We start from the raw sequence: 18,679 nt of genomic DNA, 5'->3' as shown, positions 1-18,679 counted from the left end.
TAGTGATTCTACTTCTGAATTATGCCATCTTCGACAGCGCTTGGGCGTCGATGTGGTTCCGGCAGATGACGAGCTGTGGCGCCGTCACGACAAATGTCACCATCGCACCCTTGCATCACGCCGCGATGTCGGTCCTATCCGGTCCACGTTCTCAGTAAGAGAGCATGGGTATTTCCAGCGCCGACAGCTTGGGTCATCAGGGATAGGTCCAAAAAACTCTTACGTTGGCTAGGACGGTCTTAAGTAGTACGCTACTTAGGCGAGCACTTCTAACATTCATTTTCAGGAGCCAAGCCCGTGGGAATGAAGGCGGGCCAATCCCATTCTAGATCAGTATCTGACGGCGGACCCCGGCGGAGACGAAGCCGACTTGATGCGACATCGATGGCGTTGAATAACGACTATTTACCGCATGGGCTCGGCAACTGGGTTCATATAAAACACATAATCGAATACATCGGGTTCCCATGCTTTTTCACCTTCTTGCAGTAGAAGATCATCGCTGTGTCGGACAGATGGTCGCTGCCATGTCTACTGATGTCGCGAAACAACCCCAAGAGGGTCAGCTTCAAGAGGTGCAGACCACGAAACCTGTGTCTCGCTTCACGCGATGGTTCCGCAGCCCCCTGTTCAACGTCATCCTCGTGGGCCTCATCTCTTTTACACAACCAGGCATATGGAACGCACTCAATAGTATGTCTACTCGGGTCTCCTGATATGCAACTCTGATCAAACACTGACGAGAACGACAAGATACCGGAGCTGGCGGACAGCAAGAACCCTACCTGGTCAACGGATCCAACGCTCTCACCTACGGCATAATGGTTTTTGGCTGTTCTATCTTTGCGATTCTGGCGAATAAGATCGGCCTGAATAAGGTGCTTATTATCGGGACTTTGGGTTACGCTCCTTACTCGGCATCTCTATATGTGAATAATCGGTAAGACCCTGGCTTGATTATGCTACGCACCACGCGCGCCGTCCAATAGCTGTCATGTTATTCCTATTCAAAATTCTTACTTTATACTCTAGGTATGGCGTCGAGTGGTTTGTCTTGTTCGGCGGTGCAACCTGTGGTGTGGCAGCTTCTGCGCTGTGGGCTGCGGAGGGTGCGATTGCTCTCGGTTACGCCGACATCCACGATCGAGGCAAATTCAGTATGCCAGACTTTTTGATCTCCTATTTGAATAGCTATTTCTAACAGGTTTCTTCGCAGCTGGTATCTGGCTGGGTCTCCGTGAGCTCGGGCAGCTGATCGGCTCTTCGATCCAGCTTTCTTTGAATGTCGAGAATGGCAAGAAAGGAAAGGTCGGCTATTCAACCTATATCATCTTGATCGCTCTGCAGTGCCTCGGTCTTCCTCTAGCGCTACTTGTATCGCCCCCTGAGAAGGTCATCCATCGCGACGGCAGGAAATCCTATGACCCCACTAAGAACAAAGCTGTGCTCAAGGAGTTCCGCAAGTGGGCAGGCTTGCTCAAGAGGAAACAATTCTACCTTCTGGTACCTATTCTCATAGGGTTCAATTGGAACAGTACCTACCAGGGTATCTATCTCACCAAGTACTTCTCCGTCCGTGCCAGAACTCTCGGCGCATTGACATCCGGGATCGCGGCGACAGCTGCCAACATGTTCTGGGGGTGGTTCTACGATCTCAAATGCTTCAGTCGCCCTACTCTCGCCAAGATCACATGGTGCAGCTTTTCGGTTATTATGCTTGGCTTGTTTGCATGGCAAACAGCAAACGAGAAGCTGTATGAGGACACAAAGCCCACCCTGGACTGGGCCAGCCCGGGCTTCGGTCGCGGCTTTGCTGTGAACGTGCTTTTCCGGTCAGCTCCAATTCCATGGCCCATACTTTTTGACAGCAACATCCTGCTAATATAGCCTTCCCAGTTTTATGAATGAGTCTCATTACATGTTTGTATACTGGATAATGGGTACTTTCTTTGACGACATTGAGACTTTAACGCTGGGGGTTGGCCTCGTGAGGTCCTTCGAATCAATTGGCTCATGCCTCGCGTTTGGTATTGGAGCTGTCAAGGTTTCGCCTATGGTGAACCTGATTATCGCATTTGTCATGTTTGTCGTCTGCATACCTGCAACATCGTTCGCGGTATTTCTCGTGCCAGAGAGGCCGGTGGACAACAGAGCGCTCGATTCGGACAACACATCAATTGAGTCCCGGAAAGATGCAGACCCAGTTTTTGTCGCTACAACAGCGGATGCAGTAGATGGACATCGGCCATGAGCCCCGGCGCGCCGGCTCCACCTGTGAACTGGAGATTGTGTGCTCAAGAGGTGGACTGAGGTGCGTTAACTGCATTTGGGTTGTCTCAGTAGCGTCGTCGTAATGAGAAATTTTAATCTGGCAACAACACCATAACAATGTCTTTCCAGGTTCGTTGATGAGTGACTCGTTTGATCTTACCCACGGCATGCCGAACTTCGAGACTGAAATGGTGCCATTGATTTGTAGAACAGTCGACCGGCCAGACTAGGGACGTTTACACGCAGGACCGGGATACGTGACTCGGGCTTTGTTCCGGAGGGCAGGCCCCGAGTAATTATAGCTTGTTCCGTTCCGACAACGAATTGAATGCGTTGGGTTGAAAGTATTCATCCGCTTCGGATTTATTGAATAGTGACATTGCTTACAAAAAGTAAAATTTAAGCAATGCTACATAAAGAAGCAGCTTACCTAGCAGCTCATCAGCTCGCCAATACACGTAGACTGTTTTATTTGTACGTAAAGTGGCAGCTGTCAACTTCGCAAAGATCTTAGACTAGCGCCGGATTTGCGGAATAACGGGGGGCGATAGGGCTTGTCAGCGCCACTCTTTGTTCATGACGACGGTACTAGATATGGTATCAAGTGGGTCTGGTGGAAGATTTTAGAGCAAATGGATTCCGACGCGACTCTGACGTATAACAGCCCGTCGGCTCTGCGAGTCGACACCCCTTTTAATAATTCTTTGTCCTCCGAATGTCGGCATGTCACAGTGCTGTCCATCCCACGCAGCAGTGACAAACAATGAACGACTCGAGCGCCAGAGAAGCAGAACACAGACAAAGCACGACAACAGACGCTGCGACACGGCGAAATTCTGGAATGCGCCAGGATGTGGACGGGGTGGAAACCCTGAAGGAAGATGGCCTAAGGACTCCGCCCTCCGATAGCGACGACAGAGACGAGCCAGAACACCAGGCACTCGCAAAAACGAAAACGGCGCAGTCCATAGCCGAGACACTACCATGGTATCGCGAGCTTCTTTTCGTTGCTTTGGTCTGCCTTGCACAGCTTTATACCCGTGAGTTCCTAGACGTCTAGTCCTCAATCCCGATTAAGGGCGTTCTTGCTGAAACACTATTGCAGAGGCTGGACTCGGTCAGGTCCTGTCCATTATCCACATTATCGCCGAGGATTTCGACCTACCAGAATCGCAGCTGCCATGGTTCCTCGCGGGGTACAGTCTGACCGTCGGGACTTTCATCTTATTCTCGGGCCGTCTGGGCGACATGTTCGGATATAAGACTCTGTACATCATCGGCATGGCATGGTTTTCAATATGGAGCCTGGTCTGTGGGCTTTCTGTGTACTCGAGCCACGTTCTCTTCGTGTTTGGCCGAGTACTCCAGGGAATCGGCCCTGCCTTGGTGCTGCCAAACGGTCTTGCGCTTCTGGGTGCAGCTTACGAACCCGGGCTCAAGAAATCCATGGCATTTGCAGCATTCGCAGCGACTGCACCGGCTGGTTCTGTAATCGCAGCAGCTTTTTCGGGAGCGTTCGCCCTGGCGTGGTGGCCGTGGACGTTTTGGTGCTTCTCTGTAGTCCTTGCTTTGACCACAGTTCTGGCCTACTTTGTGATTCCCCCGGTACCATCATCACACAAGGAGAACCGACCGAGTACGTGGCGCGGCAAATTGCTGCATCTTGATCTCCCGGGAGCCCTCACTGGAATCGCAGGTCTTGTGTTGTTCAACTTTGCATGGAATCAGGCGCCACTTGTCGGCTGGGACATGCCTTATGTCTACGTGACGCTGATTCTTGGTCTGATATTCGTGGGAGCGTTTTTCTGGATCGAGATCAAGCACTCTCCTGAACCTCTTGTCCCGTTCCATGCCCTGACATCCGACGTGTCATTCGTCCTAGGGGCGGTTGCATGCGGGTGGGGATGCTTCGGTATCTGGGTTTGGTATACATGGGAGTTTTTGTTGCAGCTTCGGGCAAGATCACCATTGGAGGCCACTGCGAATTTCGTGCCTGTCGTTGTGTCCGGAGCCATCGCTGCAGCAGTCGTGGGATCTCTCCTACATCGCATTGGGCCACCGGTTATCATGACTGCAGCACTTGTTGCATTTACTGTCGGAACAGTCCTCGTAGCAACTTGTCCTATCGAGCAGACTTATTGGGCTCAGACCTTCGTCTCGTTCATCATTACGCCTTGGGGGATGGATATGAGTTTTCCAGCTGCGACCCTCATTCTGTCAAACGCCGTGTCGCGTGAGCACCAGGGAATTGCCGCCAGTCTTGTCAACACGGTGGTCAACTACAGTATTGCTCTGAGTTTGGGCATTGCAGGAACCATAGAGTTGAACCTCAACAATGGTGGGACAACCCAAGCAGATAAGCTGAAGGGTTACAGGGCGGCGCTCTATTTTGCTATTGGGCTGGCAGTGCTGGGAATAGTGGTCTGCATTGCTTTTCTCATCAAATCTAGGAAGAGTCCCAAGAGGCCACAGGATGATGAAAAGGCATAGAGCAAATATGCATCAAATTCTCTTGGTCAGACTCGGAGTTGACTGAGCATCACAGTCTTAGCGTAAATATGCCAAAATCATGACTTGTTCAGTGACCCGAAATAAGCTGGGGGTCCCATCCATACAAATGCTTCACAAGTCATATGTTGTGTTCGGCAGGTGCAACTTTCGAAAACACCAAGCATTGGCAGGACGCGGCGGGATCGATCCACCGGAGCACAAACTGGTCGCCTTTCAACCCTCTACTGCTATTGTGGACTTCTCTGCCACCTTTGATACTATTTTTGGAGCTCTCATCGGCCTAGAGAATATGTTTCGGCCATATTGTCCGGAGCGGCACATCTTCCTAGATGCACGCAAATGGCTCCGCGAACAACCAGATGAGGTAATTTGTGGCGTCTCAGCCCGAAAGGTCTGGCCGGTCTCTGCCGACTAGTTGGTTTTGGTCCAATTGAAACCAAGCGCTCCCTGGTGTCTAGGAATTTGCACAGAATTCATGTCTTCAAGTACTGAGTTGATCTGAGAGGACGTGCTTGGGCTTTCTTCAAAATTACTTCGAGCTCACTCTCGCAACCGGTGACCGTTGGATGGGGTAGCTGCTGCACAATAGTCACGAATATAAATGGCTGCCGCCCTGTTTCCCCTGAAAGTGAAATTCTGTGGACTATTCGGGTTTCATTTTTCATGCATTCATAGAGAGATTGCACATATTCCGGGGCGGGACGGAGACAACTACTTGGAAGATTGTCAATAGAGGAACAAAGCAAGACTCTGGGAGTTTCTACTTGCCGTTGCCATTGCTGTTGGTTATATAAAAGATTAGAGTAGCGATTGTTCGTGAGTCTGCCGAAAATACCGGATTCATTCGCATGGTATATGATATCTCATTCCTACACTCGGATTTGCGCATCAAGCTCATCCAAAAACTGGTATTCCACTTCGACATTCGTTTTCTCAACACCTCTCCGTTGCCTTCTACCCTGCAAGAAAATACTTCGCATATTTGTTTAAAGAAACAAAAATCCTTTTGGAAAAAGCTCCCTGAACTACACAATGATCAAATTCGTATGCGCGGCGCTTACGCTGCTTATTAGTTGTAATGCCATACAGGTTGTCGACATCCCCAATGATCTCGGAGTCGGAGCTGTAACGGCAGAATTTTCAGCCGGCCTGAACACATATTTAGATGGGCCGAAGCTATCTGGAGCTGCCAACGAATCGTCATTTGAGTGGTAAGTCATCATTTTGATTCTCTAGAATTTCAGCTTACGCAGCGCAGGTGGTACTTTGATGCTGTATCAAGTTCCAGCAATGCTAGCATCGTGATCGTCTTGTACAACAACGGCCCAAAAAGTTTCATCAACAAATATTTTGATAGCCCACTTTCAATTTCTATTAGCGGATTACTACCTAACGGATCTCTTATCAACCGTCAAGTGCCAGCCGCAGGCGCATCAATCAAGGTAGACAAGAATGGTTTATCGGCTGAGTGGAAAAATGCTGGCGTCCGCTTCACAGGGTCCAATCTCGCCCAAGGTCGAGTAACTTATACACTGAATGTGGACTCTCCTAATTACCTCGGTATTGAGGGAAGTATTACCTGGGAATCAGTGAGTACCACTCGCAGTCACCAGCCTTTTTGAGAATGTACTGACCTCTTTTCCCTTATCGCGGGATAGATGGCACCACCTCATTATCCCTGTAGCATGGACAAGCTTGGCGCGACCGAAGAAATCATGCCACACATAGGCTGGTCAAATGCAATCCCCGATGCCAAAGTCAACGTCGAACTAACCTTCAATGGCACTGACACCGTGGCCTTTGATGATGGAATCGGTTACCACGACAAGAACTGGGGCGATCGGCCGTTCTTTGAGAGTGCTGCGCAGTGGTATTGGGGCCACGGGCGCATAGGGCCTTACTCGGTCGTCTTCTTAGACTCCCTCGACACCACCGGTAGAGAGTACGCTGCAGGGTATGTGACTGAGGACGCCAGGGTGCTGCAGGCCAGTTGTACTCCTACGTCTGTCGTTGCTCGTGCTTGGGGTTCCAACAGTGAGTACCCTCCCACTTCCGGAAGCGGACCCCTAGACGGACTGGGTCTTCAATTTCAGTTGGGCGATGGATCAAAGTTTGTAGCGAACTACACTTCAGAGACCCTTCTTGTTGCAATACCTGGGTACCTCCGAACCATTGGCACCGTCGAAGGCGGAATCGAAGACGGGCAGAAATATACAGGACGGATGATATTCGAGCAGTTCACTTTCATCCCCTCAGAGCCAGCTCCTAACGCCGACAATTTGCACTAGTCTCACGATTCAGAACTTCTATAATCTCTGTATGTTATCATTCAAACCAAAAGCCAGTACTGGGTGCTGTTACAATGCTTGTAATTGGTTATTTAGACACTCATATCCGCTCGCAGTGGCGCATCAGGTGTAGTGAAACATACTGCGAAAAGCCTCGATACATTTCTATTCAATTCATCTCCTTTTTCGTGATATATAACGATATGATGTGTCTCTAGAACTACGCACTTTTGAGAATATGGTCAGAGGTGCTTGAGTCCTTGGTTCTGTACAAGCTATAAAAATAGAAACAAAACTAGAGAAATTCTCCTCCCCCGGGTGGGTACGATCCACCAACCTCCTGATTAACAGTCAGACGCGCTAGCCAGTTGCGCCACGGAGGATATCGAGAGCAGTCAAGGTTATTAGATCAAACTCGATTGTGGCAATCCCGCAGGGAGTGAGGCTCTATATACTCCGTGTACTTGACTCAGTCGACGATCTCTCTTCACGCCAAACAAATTATTCTAGCCCGAATATCTTTATCAGCGAGAGAATTCACGAACCTCGCAAATTGCAACACCACGTTCTATAAAGCGCAAGTTCTACTCGAAACCTATAATAATCCTTAGCGGACAACAGTCGCGCATAACGAAAGACTTGTGTAAGGTTGTTCTAGCATTAGAAGCGGATCGTCGCCTTGTCGATGCAACACAACTTGGTTATCTTTGCCTTGTTGACGTCTTGCAAGTGAAACAAAGTCCCGAGTGTGAATCTGATCATGGAATTATATTGTGCTTGCTTACATGACTGCATTTACTAATTTGCATGCAACCATGCAGACAACTTCTTAATACATTAAAGCTCTCAGGCAACGCAGTTGCTTTGTGCAACCTGCTGCACAGTGCCAGCAAGCTGCCCTGCGAGGCTACCTGCGCTGATAGTAGCCCACTCAGGGCTTTGTCCCAAAACCCAAACAGACTGAGCGGCATCAGCCACCAAAGCATTGATGCTGTTGTCATTTACGGTGATTCTGTAGCACTGCCCACACTGACCGCACAATGTTGTTAGCATCTATATGAACGAGTGGCACAAGAGATCTCTATATGTATGAGCGCAGAGTAATTTAAGGTCGAAGTCAAAATCACTTCGGGCCACTCAAAAACTCACTTCAGTGCGGTTGACTGCAAGAGGGGACGCAACAAGGTTGGCTTGAATCTGGCTGAGTGTGGTCCACCCCTTCGAGGCGGCAAGTGTCGAGAAGGGGTTGGGGCCCTCTGCGCCGCCACAGGCCGTGTTCGCGACGGCGAAGTCAGAGTCATATACAGGATTGAAGCTGATGGTAGCCGGGGATTGGGCTAAACAAAGACCCAGAGTGGTAGCCACGAGCGCCAGGTTTCCGAAAGCGACCATTATGGTATTTTCTCAAGTAAGCTGTCTTAGACAGTGAATAGCCTGGAAGCGAGTGATGGGAATGAGAACTTTGTAAATGTGGAAAGATGATGCTCACGGTTCATTGAATTTGCCTGGGTGAACACACCTGTGCATTTGTAGGGTGAACCTCATTTACGTCCCGACGTTGCCGTCCAGGAAGTGTACAATCTGCAAATAGCATACTTCAATGGTTAATGCCAAGACTGGTGCCAGGAAGTCTTCTAGCCTCCGTTCCTCTGATTCGGGAATACCCTCCGTCTTGTTTCATGGATGGCCGCCCGTATTGTGGTGCAAAAAGCTAAACTCCGAAGCTCCAGGCTGGCAGCTTGGTCCGAGACTGTGATTCTGTACTTTTCCGCATCCATGTGCGTATGTGAACAAAATCTTACTCTTCATAGATGAGCCATTGCACAAGTCGAGTTTAGTACATGCCTACGTGGACTGGCCCTACGAGATGACCTCTGCCGTATGACATGATCCCAGTGGACGTTTTCTCCGCGGCAGCTTCGCACCAGACTGTGATTGCACTACCAGTCCCAGTATAAGACGTTGAACTACTGGCCCACCGTCCTGAATGTATGGCTCTGGTGGTTACCATAGCAGCTCTTCATTGATTCCCGAATGGTGTCCTGGGTGAACGTCGCTATGCCCTGACTTGCCCAACTACCCAGTCATTCTCTGGTCAAGAGTCTGTCGATAGTTTAATTGACTTGACCCAATTCGGCGACACGTGAATCATGCGCAGAATCTAAAACTTTGCTCGGCGACGGATACGCGTTTGTCGAAACGAATTTTCTGAACATTTTAAGCGACCCAGGAGGGATACCCTGTCGAATAGACTTCTGTATCCACAAGACGTTCCGTCGCTTACTTGAAAGTCTATCAATTGCGATTCCTGCTCTAGCCACCAAGATTTCGAAGTGGCACCCAGCAATTTTCAATCTCTGCAGATCGAACTGCTTGTACATGCCATACTCATGTTGATGACAGGCTTCCTTCCTATAAGCCGAGCCCTCCGGTGCGACTGCATCTTGATCTCCTTATCTCGAGGATGCACAGAAATCGTTCCGGTTCTATAGAGACTCGCATGAAGGGATCTCGGACTTTCTGCTTAGGTTGTGAAAAGTAAACAGCGTTACGAAGTCAAATAAGATCTCTCGGAATTGCTGTGTCAGAAAAGAAGCTCAAATATGTACGGTCATGATATTTTTAAGCCCTAGCGCATCATTGGCGCCATCAAGGGTTTTGCCAATATTCTCGAAGATGGCTTCGAAGAGAGAGTGAAATATGAAAGCCGGGAATTAGAGAGCTCAAGAGCATTATTGGGCTCCGACGAAGCTTCAAGAGCATCCACAATACCAAGGGGCTCATATACATAGAAGGAATATGAATATTACTGTAGTAAGGACCCAAAATTGTCTCTCTAAGGTCCCCGTCTCTAAACAAACGGGTAGTCGTCTTATCACCGCCCTACCTCTATTGTCCCGGAGAGCCCGTACCAAGCGTAGAGTTGGTCTCTTGACCAACGGTTGCAATGTTTGTCCACCTTGAACAAGGTGGCAGACCAGGTAAAAAGAAAGCAATACATAATTTCACCACTGAGTAAAAACCAGGAAAGATGCATAGGTGGAACAACGTAGGTTTTTCCTCTGATCTTATGACCGCGTTACTGCTACTTTTTGCATGAGTCTCATGTCTCGCACTAACCGGACAGGCCGGACGCTGGTTGTACAAGCAGTGTTGTTGTGGTGTTACTCAAGGTAGACTACTGTGGAATACGAGAAGGATTGCATGTGGGCCCCACAACACGGCAATAACCCAGTTCCAGGCAACCGTTCTTCGTGTATCGGCATACGCGATGTGACCACCTCGATATTGAGCAAGCGCCTCCCGCTCGAGTGTCACGCTGTACCGCCCAAGAGGGAAATGAATTGCCACTAAACACCACGTTTGGCCAGTAGGGTAGCCTGAATGGCTAGGTGACGCTCGTTGATTTGGGATTATGTGAGATAGAAGCAAAGCAAAACATCGCTGCGCAGTTATTGGACATATAGATCGAACGCAAGGACTCACCGGTGCGTAGAGCCCCGTCTCCTGAATAAAGAAGCCATAAAATTATGATCTGACAGTGGTACAGCAGGGGTCTTGAGCAGCTGGAGAACTGAAGAGGTCTTCGGGGAAGGACTCCGAACACCAGCCATATCCACAGGAACACGCTAGACGGCGCCCTAGGCAATGCAGCTGCAGGACAAGTTTTTTTCGACCTCAACAATTGAAGATCGCCATTTATTTAAAGTCTAGTGATTCCTTGATGCCTCTGGAAAAAAACCATCACCATCACCAATTCTAACCATACCCCTGTGTTCCTATCAGAGTCCCAGAGACAAGACGCACCTGTTTCTGGAAACCAAGATGCACTTCGCAACTCTCGTCGCCGCCTCATTCTTGGCTGTTGTCTCGGCTCAAGACACTTCCTATCCAACGATCAACCTTGGAGTCTTTGGTTACCCCCACGGAAACCAATTCGTCGCCTGGTCACCCTTTACACCAACCAAGACACAGGAAGTCGCCGAAGTATGCGACACGAGAGGCGCCATAAAGGGCACGGCGACATGGACCGCAATCAGAGTCTACAACACTTACGTGTTTGACCCTATCTGCCGCAATCCCTTCAACATCACCGACGACACCACCAACACCACCTACTATAACCTCGAGCTGGCGTGTGAGGACGATAACATAGATCTCACTGCGATTCCCCAGGTCACTGCCGTTGTCGACACAGCCACCAACAAGACGATCGAGACATGTGCCCCAGTGCCCTCGGACGGTCAGTATGACTGGTATGCGCAATGCACTAAAGATAGATCGGCAGGCCTGTCGTGGATGTTTTCCTGCTCCGCTCCAGAAGGTCAGGAGTGAATGAGTATTTCGGGGTTGCGAGAGTTGTGGTAAGGATGGGACGTGGGAGCCATTACTCACAATTGTATATATGGGCTCACTGTGAGGAACCATCTTAAGAACACATTCGCGTGTTCTCTGTTGGTCAAAAAAGCCATACAGGACAAGGAATCAGACCGATATAGAATCTTTCAGCGCAAAACAATTCATTGATCTGCATAAATTGGACTGCATGATCCAGAAATCGTTGCAAGATAAATTTTGTCCTGGTACAATATGTTCCTGATAGATTTAGGTACCACATGAGCATTCGCAGCTGGGGCTGTCCACTCGGCTTTGCCGCAGAATTTGAGAAGACGTTTGGGCATATACGTAGAGACTTCAAGTGGCTCTTCGACTTTATGGACCCTCAGCTCAGTTCACAATCCATTTGGACCAGGATAATCTTGTTCTCCGCCGATCTCCAATTTGTAGGTTCACCTGTTTTAGTAGACCGTCATGCCTTTCCAGACTATCTGTGCTTTGCCACCGGATCGACCGAGCTACTCACCAAGCGAAGATGTAATACATGAGATACTGACGAATGTAGTTTACGAATTGTGGTACAAGCTTAGGGGCCTCGTCATGGGCAGCCCGCAGTTGACTGACTGGAAGGGGCTGGCGGCTGACCATGCGACTCTGGACCGATGCCAGCAAAAGGCGCGATTGCCGGCAGATCGCGTTATTTCATGCTGAAGGAATAGAACCTCATTGAAACTCACCGAAGTCGGGGTAATGTCCCACGAAAGGGCATGTTAAGCCCTCTCCGAAAGTTCCTCGATTCCTGTCTTTTCCAATGTACATCCAAGAACAGAGCAAGCTTGTAGGGTTTGGGGTCAGGCCCCTAGACCAGAGCTTGATTCTCCTAACCCTGGCCGTCAGCTAGGTTATGCCGCTTGAATGAGAAAAACACGTCATGGGCTACTGTCTCAACGACACTGCTCTTTTGCCCCGGCCCGTTCCCATCGATGCATTCTCTGCTGGCTCCTCGGCTCTGTTCACATCGGCGAGCATTAACGAGCACAAATCTCATACCACAATGGCGGCGATCGTGCATACACTTCTGGCACTGCTTACACCAGAACGGCCTCCCGGGTCAGACAAAGCTACTTGACTACCAGGAAGCCGCAGTGCCAAACATCGGGCAGAGAGAGATTAGATTTTGGAAAGGATCAAAATACCTAGGGATCTTCCCCGTCCAGCAAATTCTTGACGACTACATGGGCCCAGGCAGAATGCTCAGCATCAAGAGCGACCAATCCAAGTCCGAACGCACCCCAACCCAGGACTACGACTACGAAGTGCGCAGCTTCAATACCACTGGCACTTGGAGGCCCATTAACGAGTTGGTTAAGGGTTTCAAAGCCAAAGAAATCTTTGTGAAGCCAACAGTAAAGCCAGAACCCCTAAAGCACGCCCTAGAGCTGGCATTCAAGTTTCTGGAACGTGGGAAAGCCAAGTTTCCGGTCGAATTCCACATCAAGTCAAAGAAGGTGCTGAGCCACGCGGACCTCTCACTGTTAACCAACACTCGCCTTGACCTGCACCCGGCTGTCATCCTGCGCTCCCTGCCCGAGAACGTGCACCAAATCGTCAAGCCGCATGTCGACATCCAAGCGGGCGATGCTGTGTGGGTCGTCTCGCGGCCAGGCCTCAGAGTGCCCGGGCGCAACGAGTATCTGTCTAAAAGTCCAGACAAAATGGTGAAACAGGTTGAAGAGATGATCACTCAGAGGAGGGATTCGGTAGAGAACCTAATCGACGCCGGCGAACTGACGCGGGATGGAAAGATGGTCAAGCAGGTTGAAGAGATGATCACTCAGAGGAGGGAGTCGGTAGAGAAGCTTGTCGACGTCGGGGAACTGACGCGGGATGGAAACATGGTTGGAAAGACAACTTACGAGCCTCGGCGAGAACCGAAGAGACCGGAACTAAAGTCGAGAGTGCCAGCATTGAAAGGCCTGAGTTGGATCAGACGAGGAAGGCAAGGAGACGGCGATGAGTGAGTTTGATACTCACTAGTAAGACTTTCACCAAATTGGCCCTGGTTTATGGATGGGGCGTTTGGCATCGTGCCTAAGTGGTGCATTTACAACCTTACAACGGCAGCAGTACTAATTCGCTTTCCTGTGTCGTCGACTTCTATCGCCTGACCCGAGTACTGTTCGGCTATTTCAACGCAGCGTCCACTTCGACGAATGACCGATCTTGTCCTTCCGCAGCATACACCATGGTCTATGAATGGTCCAAGCCAATGACCCCTAGAGATTTATGCCAGGCAGGTCACCATTGAAGCCTATGGCTACCCAAATCCCTAGAATTTGAGCTTGGGCTTCGTAAGACACTTACTCAATTGGTGTTGGGCATGCTTGCATTCTTGTTTAAGTGCATGCTGTTGAGGTCTTCGGGCCAAAATTGGGACAGGTGCGATCTTCAGGTGCTTTTAGCTTTTTGTCTGGTTTTGGAGGGTGGTTGTGACAATTCTGATTTATTTCGGACCGTGGACGCAATCATCTGCACGGCCTCGACGAAGTATGTTGGACCTGGATAGCACATTGGCGAGGGGCGTTTATTGGGGGTGTTGATGGCTCAGACAGATGCCACTGACGGAGTATTTTCCTTGGGTTAGGTGGACGGTGGGGTAAGGGTTGTCGCGGTTTCCGACGCGTGCTCCGACGACGTCATGTCTGCCTGCACGCAAAAGGGCGCGTTGTAGAAGCGTGAGGAATAACTTTCTTCGCTCCAACCGGCCAGAACGCTGGTGTAGGATCAATACAATATCATGCGACAACCATGGCGACTCAACAAGATTTACAGGAGCTTCTGCGGCTGCAGACAGCTCGCAAGATGCCAATGAAGGATGCCATGGTTCAGATCAAGGCTCTCCAAAGCGCAGGTCTCAGAAGGTGAGCCCCGCCCTGGCTGTGAATTGGCAGACATGGTGGACACCTTTTTGATCCTTAACAGTGTCCAGCAAATCGCCGATGCGCCACTGAAGACAGTCGAAACTGCCATTAGCGACGCGAAAGCTGCGCGGTCCCTACAGAATGCCTGCAAGGCACATCTCAAGCGCATGCAGGCCTCTCCCACCTCTGCCGGCAAACGCCCTGCGGCCGGGACGGCCACCCAGGAACAGGCAAGCAAGAGGACCAGGCTCTCTGGCGGCGATGGCTATATGCTTGGACCTACCGATATGACCCCTGAAGAGCTCGAGTCCTCCCTGTCCCTACCCCTCGACACCGACCAAGACCGAATCGCCGAGACGGCAATCCAGACGAACCGTGCTCCTCTAGTACTCGCGTTTGCAGTCGAGCTTTTGCGTCACACAATGCCTGAACAGCCTCCCTCTAGCAGGCTGTCCCTGGCGCAGGCCGTGGTCAGCGCCAATTCGCGTTCCAAAGCTGTGAGCATAGGGCTGGATAAGGGGCCAAGTGCAGACGAGGAAGGCTGGGGCGAGGGGCAGCCGAGGATTAGGGTGATGGGCCGGGAAATCGCTGTCCTTAAAAGAGGAGGGTACCAATGGAAGGGTGAGGAGGAGGAGCAGACACAAGAGTCGGGCACAAAGGGCGGCGCCACGGAACCCGAGTCTACCGGGTCAACGTCGACACTGCAGGCTGAAGATGATGCCAACCAGGCAACACCAGTACCACCCAATGCCTGGTCGACAAGCCCATCAGTCTCCTTGAAGAAATCGACCTTTATTGCCCGTGCAACAGCCATAACCGAACCTTCTCAGCGACCGAAGCTTCTCAAGTCCCTCCTTGACACACACCCGGAGCTTAGGACTGCGTCTCACAACGTCTGGGCCTACCGCATCCACGCTTCCGAGAAAGCCATAAGCAATCACCCCCGCGAAGCCTCCCACGACGACGGCGAGTCAGGCGCCGGAGACCTGCTCCTCCGCATCCTCCGCGAGACAAACACCATCGATACCCTCGTCGTGCTGACGCGGTGGTACGGCGGGATTATGCTGGGCCCAGACCGCTGGCGGCTGATGCGCAACGTGGCCACGTCCGCGCTGTCGGAGCGATTGCGCAGGACCGGCGTCGAGGCATCCCTAGGCGGCGAGGCGGTATGGGGACTCGACCTAGAGGGCATCAAGACCAAGTCCAAAGCCTCAGCTGCTGCGGGCGGCCTGCTGACCCACCGCCCCGAGGCGGCGCGCAGCTACCTGCTCAAGAGCTTCGCCAGCGCCCCTGCGGATGCCGGCGGCGAGGACGCCGGGTCGGCTGCCAAGAAGAAGACTATCAAGGCCGAGAACGCGGAGAAGGAGGAGAACCTCGGGCTGCTACTCGGGGCGCTCCGGCTGCTGTTTGACAGTTGGGCAGACTTCTTGACGGCAGAAGAGCTGGACCGGCGGGCGTGGAGCTGGTATACTGCCGTCCGGCCAGAGGTGGACTTTGGGCCGTCTGGCTGGGGCGCCAAGGGAACGTTGCGGCTGAAGACCGTACTGGACTTGCGGAGGAAGGCCGCCTGAGATTGGTGAGAAGTCAATAATTTCTGTGCAGCTATACGGATGGGCATAGGCGTTGAGTGCTTATGGGTGGCGAGGAGTTTGTTTGTACTTTTTGGGAATTTTTCCGGTCTACTTCCCTCTTTTTAGGGAGAATCATGATACCCTTTTTACCGTTTAGATTGCCATGGTGCCCCTTTTCAGTTCTCAAGAGTATTTCAAACGCACGAATCAAAAAGGAATGTGGCATGGAAGCTTCACAAGAGCAGATATAAGGAGACAGGACCTGTGGCCTCTCAATTCAGCTTCGTTGGCTAATTCATAGCCGGCCTGGGTAGCCATGGGTTGGTACTGCGAATTGTAAGACCAAGTCCCTGAGCACATGATGTTCTATTCTCAGTAATGACGAAGTCTCTTTGGGGGCTTGTGGGTGAAATGACTTCCTCACAAGATCCTCGAAGTCGGCTCGCCTGCGTGTGTTCTTTCCTATTTCAGGGTGTTTCTCTTCCAAGCTCAGACATGCCGTGCTGTGCGGGTGCTCAATCCCAGGAAACTTTACCTTGGTGGCCGCGCCTGCTACGGACAAATGTAGCCACTTCGAGACTGCCAACCTAAGGATATGTGCGTGGTGCCTTCTTCCTCCCACCTCCAGTTTCCACTTGGCCCATCACTTTCTTGCCATCCTGGGCCTCATCCCTCCAGCCACCAACCTGACCACGTCGACTTCATCCATCGGAACAAATAAGAGTGAATCAACGTGGCCGCCGCAGTCGAGAACCCGATAACAAAGTCTTCCTCCAAAAAAGAAGCACCGCTTGACTTCTCCTTCACAATGGGGCCCTCCAACGCAAACCGCAAGAGACCGACCGAATTCACACGCAAGGCCATTGGCCAAAGAACTGCCTGGCACAAGGCCTACAAACATCACAACCTATCCAATATTATCACTGGCAAGATCCCCAAGGTCATACGGGCCATCGATAGCGCCAAGGCAAGGCTGAAGAAAGCGAGGACTGAGAAAGCTGCCGATGTGGAGTGTCGACATCTTGAGAGAAGCCTATTGGCCATCAACGACAGCTACACAAAGATCAGAAACATTTTGCGGGAAGGGTACGTCTGTACACATGAATTTTGCCTTTTATGGTCTCTTCCATTCATACCCAACCTTTATGGTGCGGTTCCCATTTCCTGGTTTTCTTAGTATAGGCTGTCCATTCGCCAACCAAACTCAGCAAATTGTTATCGACAACGAACCACTAACGCTATGTTCTTTCATTAGGAATGACATGCATCGATGGAACGAGTTCCCAGGTCTTGAAGCAGTGGTCAACCAAGTCGACAGCATAGTCTGGTCTGATTTAAAAGGCAAAGGCATTCCTGGTGGGCGGGTCGAATTTGATCTCCCCAAATTTGACAACGGCACTTCGCTGAGCAAGGCCAAGGCCAAGAAACCCAAAAGCGTGGCCACTGATATCGTTGACAAGAGCAAATCAACACAGACGCAGAGCCCGAACAAACCAGGGCTGTCGATGGAAACTAAATCCTCAAAACTGCATCCACGACCAGAGTTCGCGGGCCCCGACGACCAACAGCAGCATCTTCACCAGTACGTTTATTCGACCCAATCGGTCCTTGGTGGCGATCCTCGTATTCCGAATTTTCACTGGACGCCTCAGCTTCAACGCTCTTATCCGGCTCATCCTCCATATCCCTGGCAAGAGCCCGTGCAATCGTACTACCATTCCCATGTCCTCTCCTACCATGTCATGCCTTACTACCAGGTCGACAACTGCAAGCCTGGACCCGGCAGATCTGATCATGGGCAACCCGAACCTCGAATCTCAGGCAGTCCTGGTCAACCCCAGCCTCATGCCTTCTCACAGCCTCCCGCGGCTGGAAGGCATCACGGCTTTGCACCTGTTGTATTTCTGTCATCTCCTGCATTTCAACCCTCTGGCCCTCCAGCACCGAACTCAAGTGCTCCACAAAAGCCACCTGTGACTTTGGAGACACTTTCGACTTCAGAATTGGGACCCGTCATAGCGAAGCAGCCTGACAACCAGCAACTATGCAAGAGGGAGTCTCCTGACCCACTGGAGCCTTCAATATCCGATCATCAGCGCTGCAAGAGGGAATCTTCTGACTCAGTTCAGCCCTTGGAATCCGGTCATCCGCGACTCCTCAAGCGCCGTAGGGCAGTTGGAACCGAGACTGTGTCTGAGGCTGATGACCCTCAGTCCAGCAAGCGCAGGCCTTTGCGACTTCCAAATGGCCTGCCAGACTCAGATTTTGGGACTTGGTTTGAACACAAGGTCACTCGCAACAAAAACAAGCTGAGCCGCATACGCTCGGATCTTGGTGCCTCTGGCTCGCCTCGGTGATTATCATCTCGGTAGGTCAGGTTTTATGCTCAGTTCGCATGGCCCTGGAGCTGGACACCACGTGCCCAAGACAGGCTGAGGAACAATCTGGAAGAATGACTGGCTTGATTGAGATCCCAAGAAGCGGGTGTTAAATGAACGTGCGGAGCGGTTGGGGGGGGGGGGGAGAGCGATACGCACAACTCCTTGCGAGCCATCATCAGCCCCAAACGAGTTTCTGGCAGCACAGATTTGCTAGGAATTCCCAGGCGTGTCATCCGAGTGCTATATTTAATGCTTCGCAAGCTGCAGATTAGCTCGGGGATGGACACTTCAAGAACTCAGGAACTCGCGTCAAACAGAAAATGGCGTGGATGTTGCCAGAACTGGGTGCCTAGTGCGATAACAAAACAAAATTACATTTGCCGTTTGCGTTACCGGTT

General features: G+C 51.1%; 7 protein-coding genes across 7 annotated transcripts; 6 read left to right on the top strand and 1 right to left on the bottom strand.

Moving 5' to 3' along the window:
* Window positions 1-515: 515 nt before the first annotated feature.
* J7T55_014828 (uncharacterized protein) lies at window positions 516-2,251 on the top strand (the record flags this gene model as incomplete). The annotated part of the gene is made up of 5 exons (XM_053131808.1): window positions 516-693; window positions 754-940; window positions 1,033-1,157; window positions 1,217-1,832; window positions 1,897-2,251. 5 exons carry the CDS (start codon window positions 516-518, stop codon window positions 2,249-2,251), a joined length of 1,461 nt encoding a protein of 486 aa, XP_052990188.1.
* Window positions 2,252-3,034: 783 nt separating this feature from the next.
* J7T55_014827 (mfs transporter) lies at window positions 3,035-4,761 on the top strand (the record flags this gene model as incomplete). The annotated part of the gene is made up of 2 exons (XM_053131807.1): window positions 3,035-3,311; window positions 3,377-4,761. The coding sequence occupies 2 exons, from the start codon at window positions 3,035-3,037 to the stop codon at window positions 4,759-4,761; spliced, it is 1,662 nt and encodes a 553-aa protein (XP_052990187.1).
* Window positions 4,762-5,814: 1,053 nt separating this feature from the next.
* On the top strand, window positions 5,815-7,070 carry J7T55_014826 (uncharacterized protein; the record flags this gene model as incomplete). Its single annotated transcript, XM_053131806.1, has 4 exons — window positions 5,815-5,993; window positions 6,071-6,114; window positions 6,205-6,302; window positions 6,441-7,070. 4 exons carry the CDS (start codon window positions 5,815-5,817, stop codon window positions 7,068-7,070), a joined length of 951 nt encoding a protein of 316 aa, XP_052990186.1.
* An 846-nt stretch (window positions 7,071-7,916) lies between these two features.
* Window positions 7,917-8,462, bottom strand: J7T55_014825 (uncharacterized protein; the record flags this gene model as incomplete). Its single annotated transcript, XM_053131805.1, has 2 exons — window positions 7,917-8,099; window positions 8,220-8,462. The coding sequence occupies 2 exons, from the start codon at window positions 8,460-8,462 to the stop codon at window positions 7,917-7,919; spliced, it is 426 nt and encodes a 141-aa protein (XP_052990185.1).
* Window positions 8,463-10,895: 2,433 nt separating this feature from the next.
* Window positions 10,896-13,625, top strand: J7T55_014824 (uncharacterized protein; the record flags this gene model as incomplete). The annotated part of the gene is made up of 4 exons (XM_053131804.1): window positions 10,896-11,326; window positions 11,680-11,854; window positions 12,506-13,425; window positions 13,607-13,625. The coding sequence occupies 4 exons, from the start codon at window positions 10,896-10,898 to the stop codon at window positions 13,623-13,625; spliced, it is 1,545 nt and encodes a 514-aa protein (XP_052990184.1).
* Window positions 13,626-14,216: 591 nt separating this feature from the next.
* Window positions 14,217-15,900, top strand: J7T55_014823 (uncharacterized protein; the record flags this gene model as incomplete). The annotated part of the gene is made up of 2 exons (XM_053131803.1): window positions 14,217-14,329; window positions 14,391-15,900. 2 exons carry the CDS (start codon window positions 14,217-14,219, stop codon window positions 15,898-15,900), a joined length of 1,623 nt encoding a protein of 540 aa, XP_052990183.1.
* Window positions 15,901-16,708: 808 nt separating this feature from the next.
* J7T55_014822 (uncharacterized protein) lies at window positions 16,709-18,257 on the top strand (the record flags this gene model as incomplete). Its single annotated transcript, XM_053131802.1, has 4 exons — window positions 16,709-16,986; window positions 17,156-17,482; window positions 17,553-17,798; window positions 17,855-18,257. The coding sequence occupies 4 exons, from the start codon at window positions 16,709-16,711 to the stop codon at window positions 18,255-18,257; spliced, it is 1,254 nt and encodes a 417-aa protein (XP_052990182.1).
* Between the last annotated feature and the right edge of the window lie 422 nt (window positions 18,258-18,679).

The sequence above is a fragment of the Diaporthe amygdali genome (assembly GCF_026229845.1).
Source record: "Diaporthe amygdali strain CAA958 chromosome Unknown NODE_28_length_639089_cov_64_968398, whole genome shotgun sequence".
NCBI classification, from domain to species: domain Eukaryota; kingdom Fungi; phylum Ascomycota; class Sordariomycetes; order Diaporthales; family Diaporthaceae; genus Diaporthe; species Diaporthe amygdali.
The sequence above is the reverse complement of the archived record's forward strand: the minus strand, read 5'-3'. Positions and strand labels throughout refer to the sequence as shown.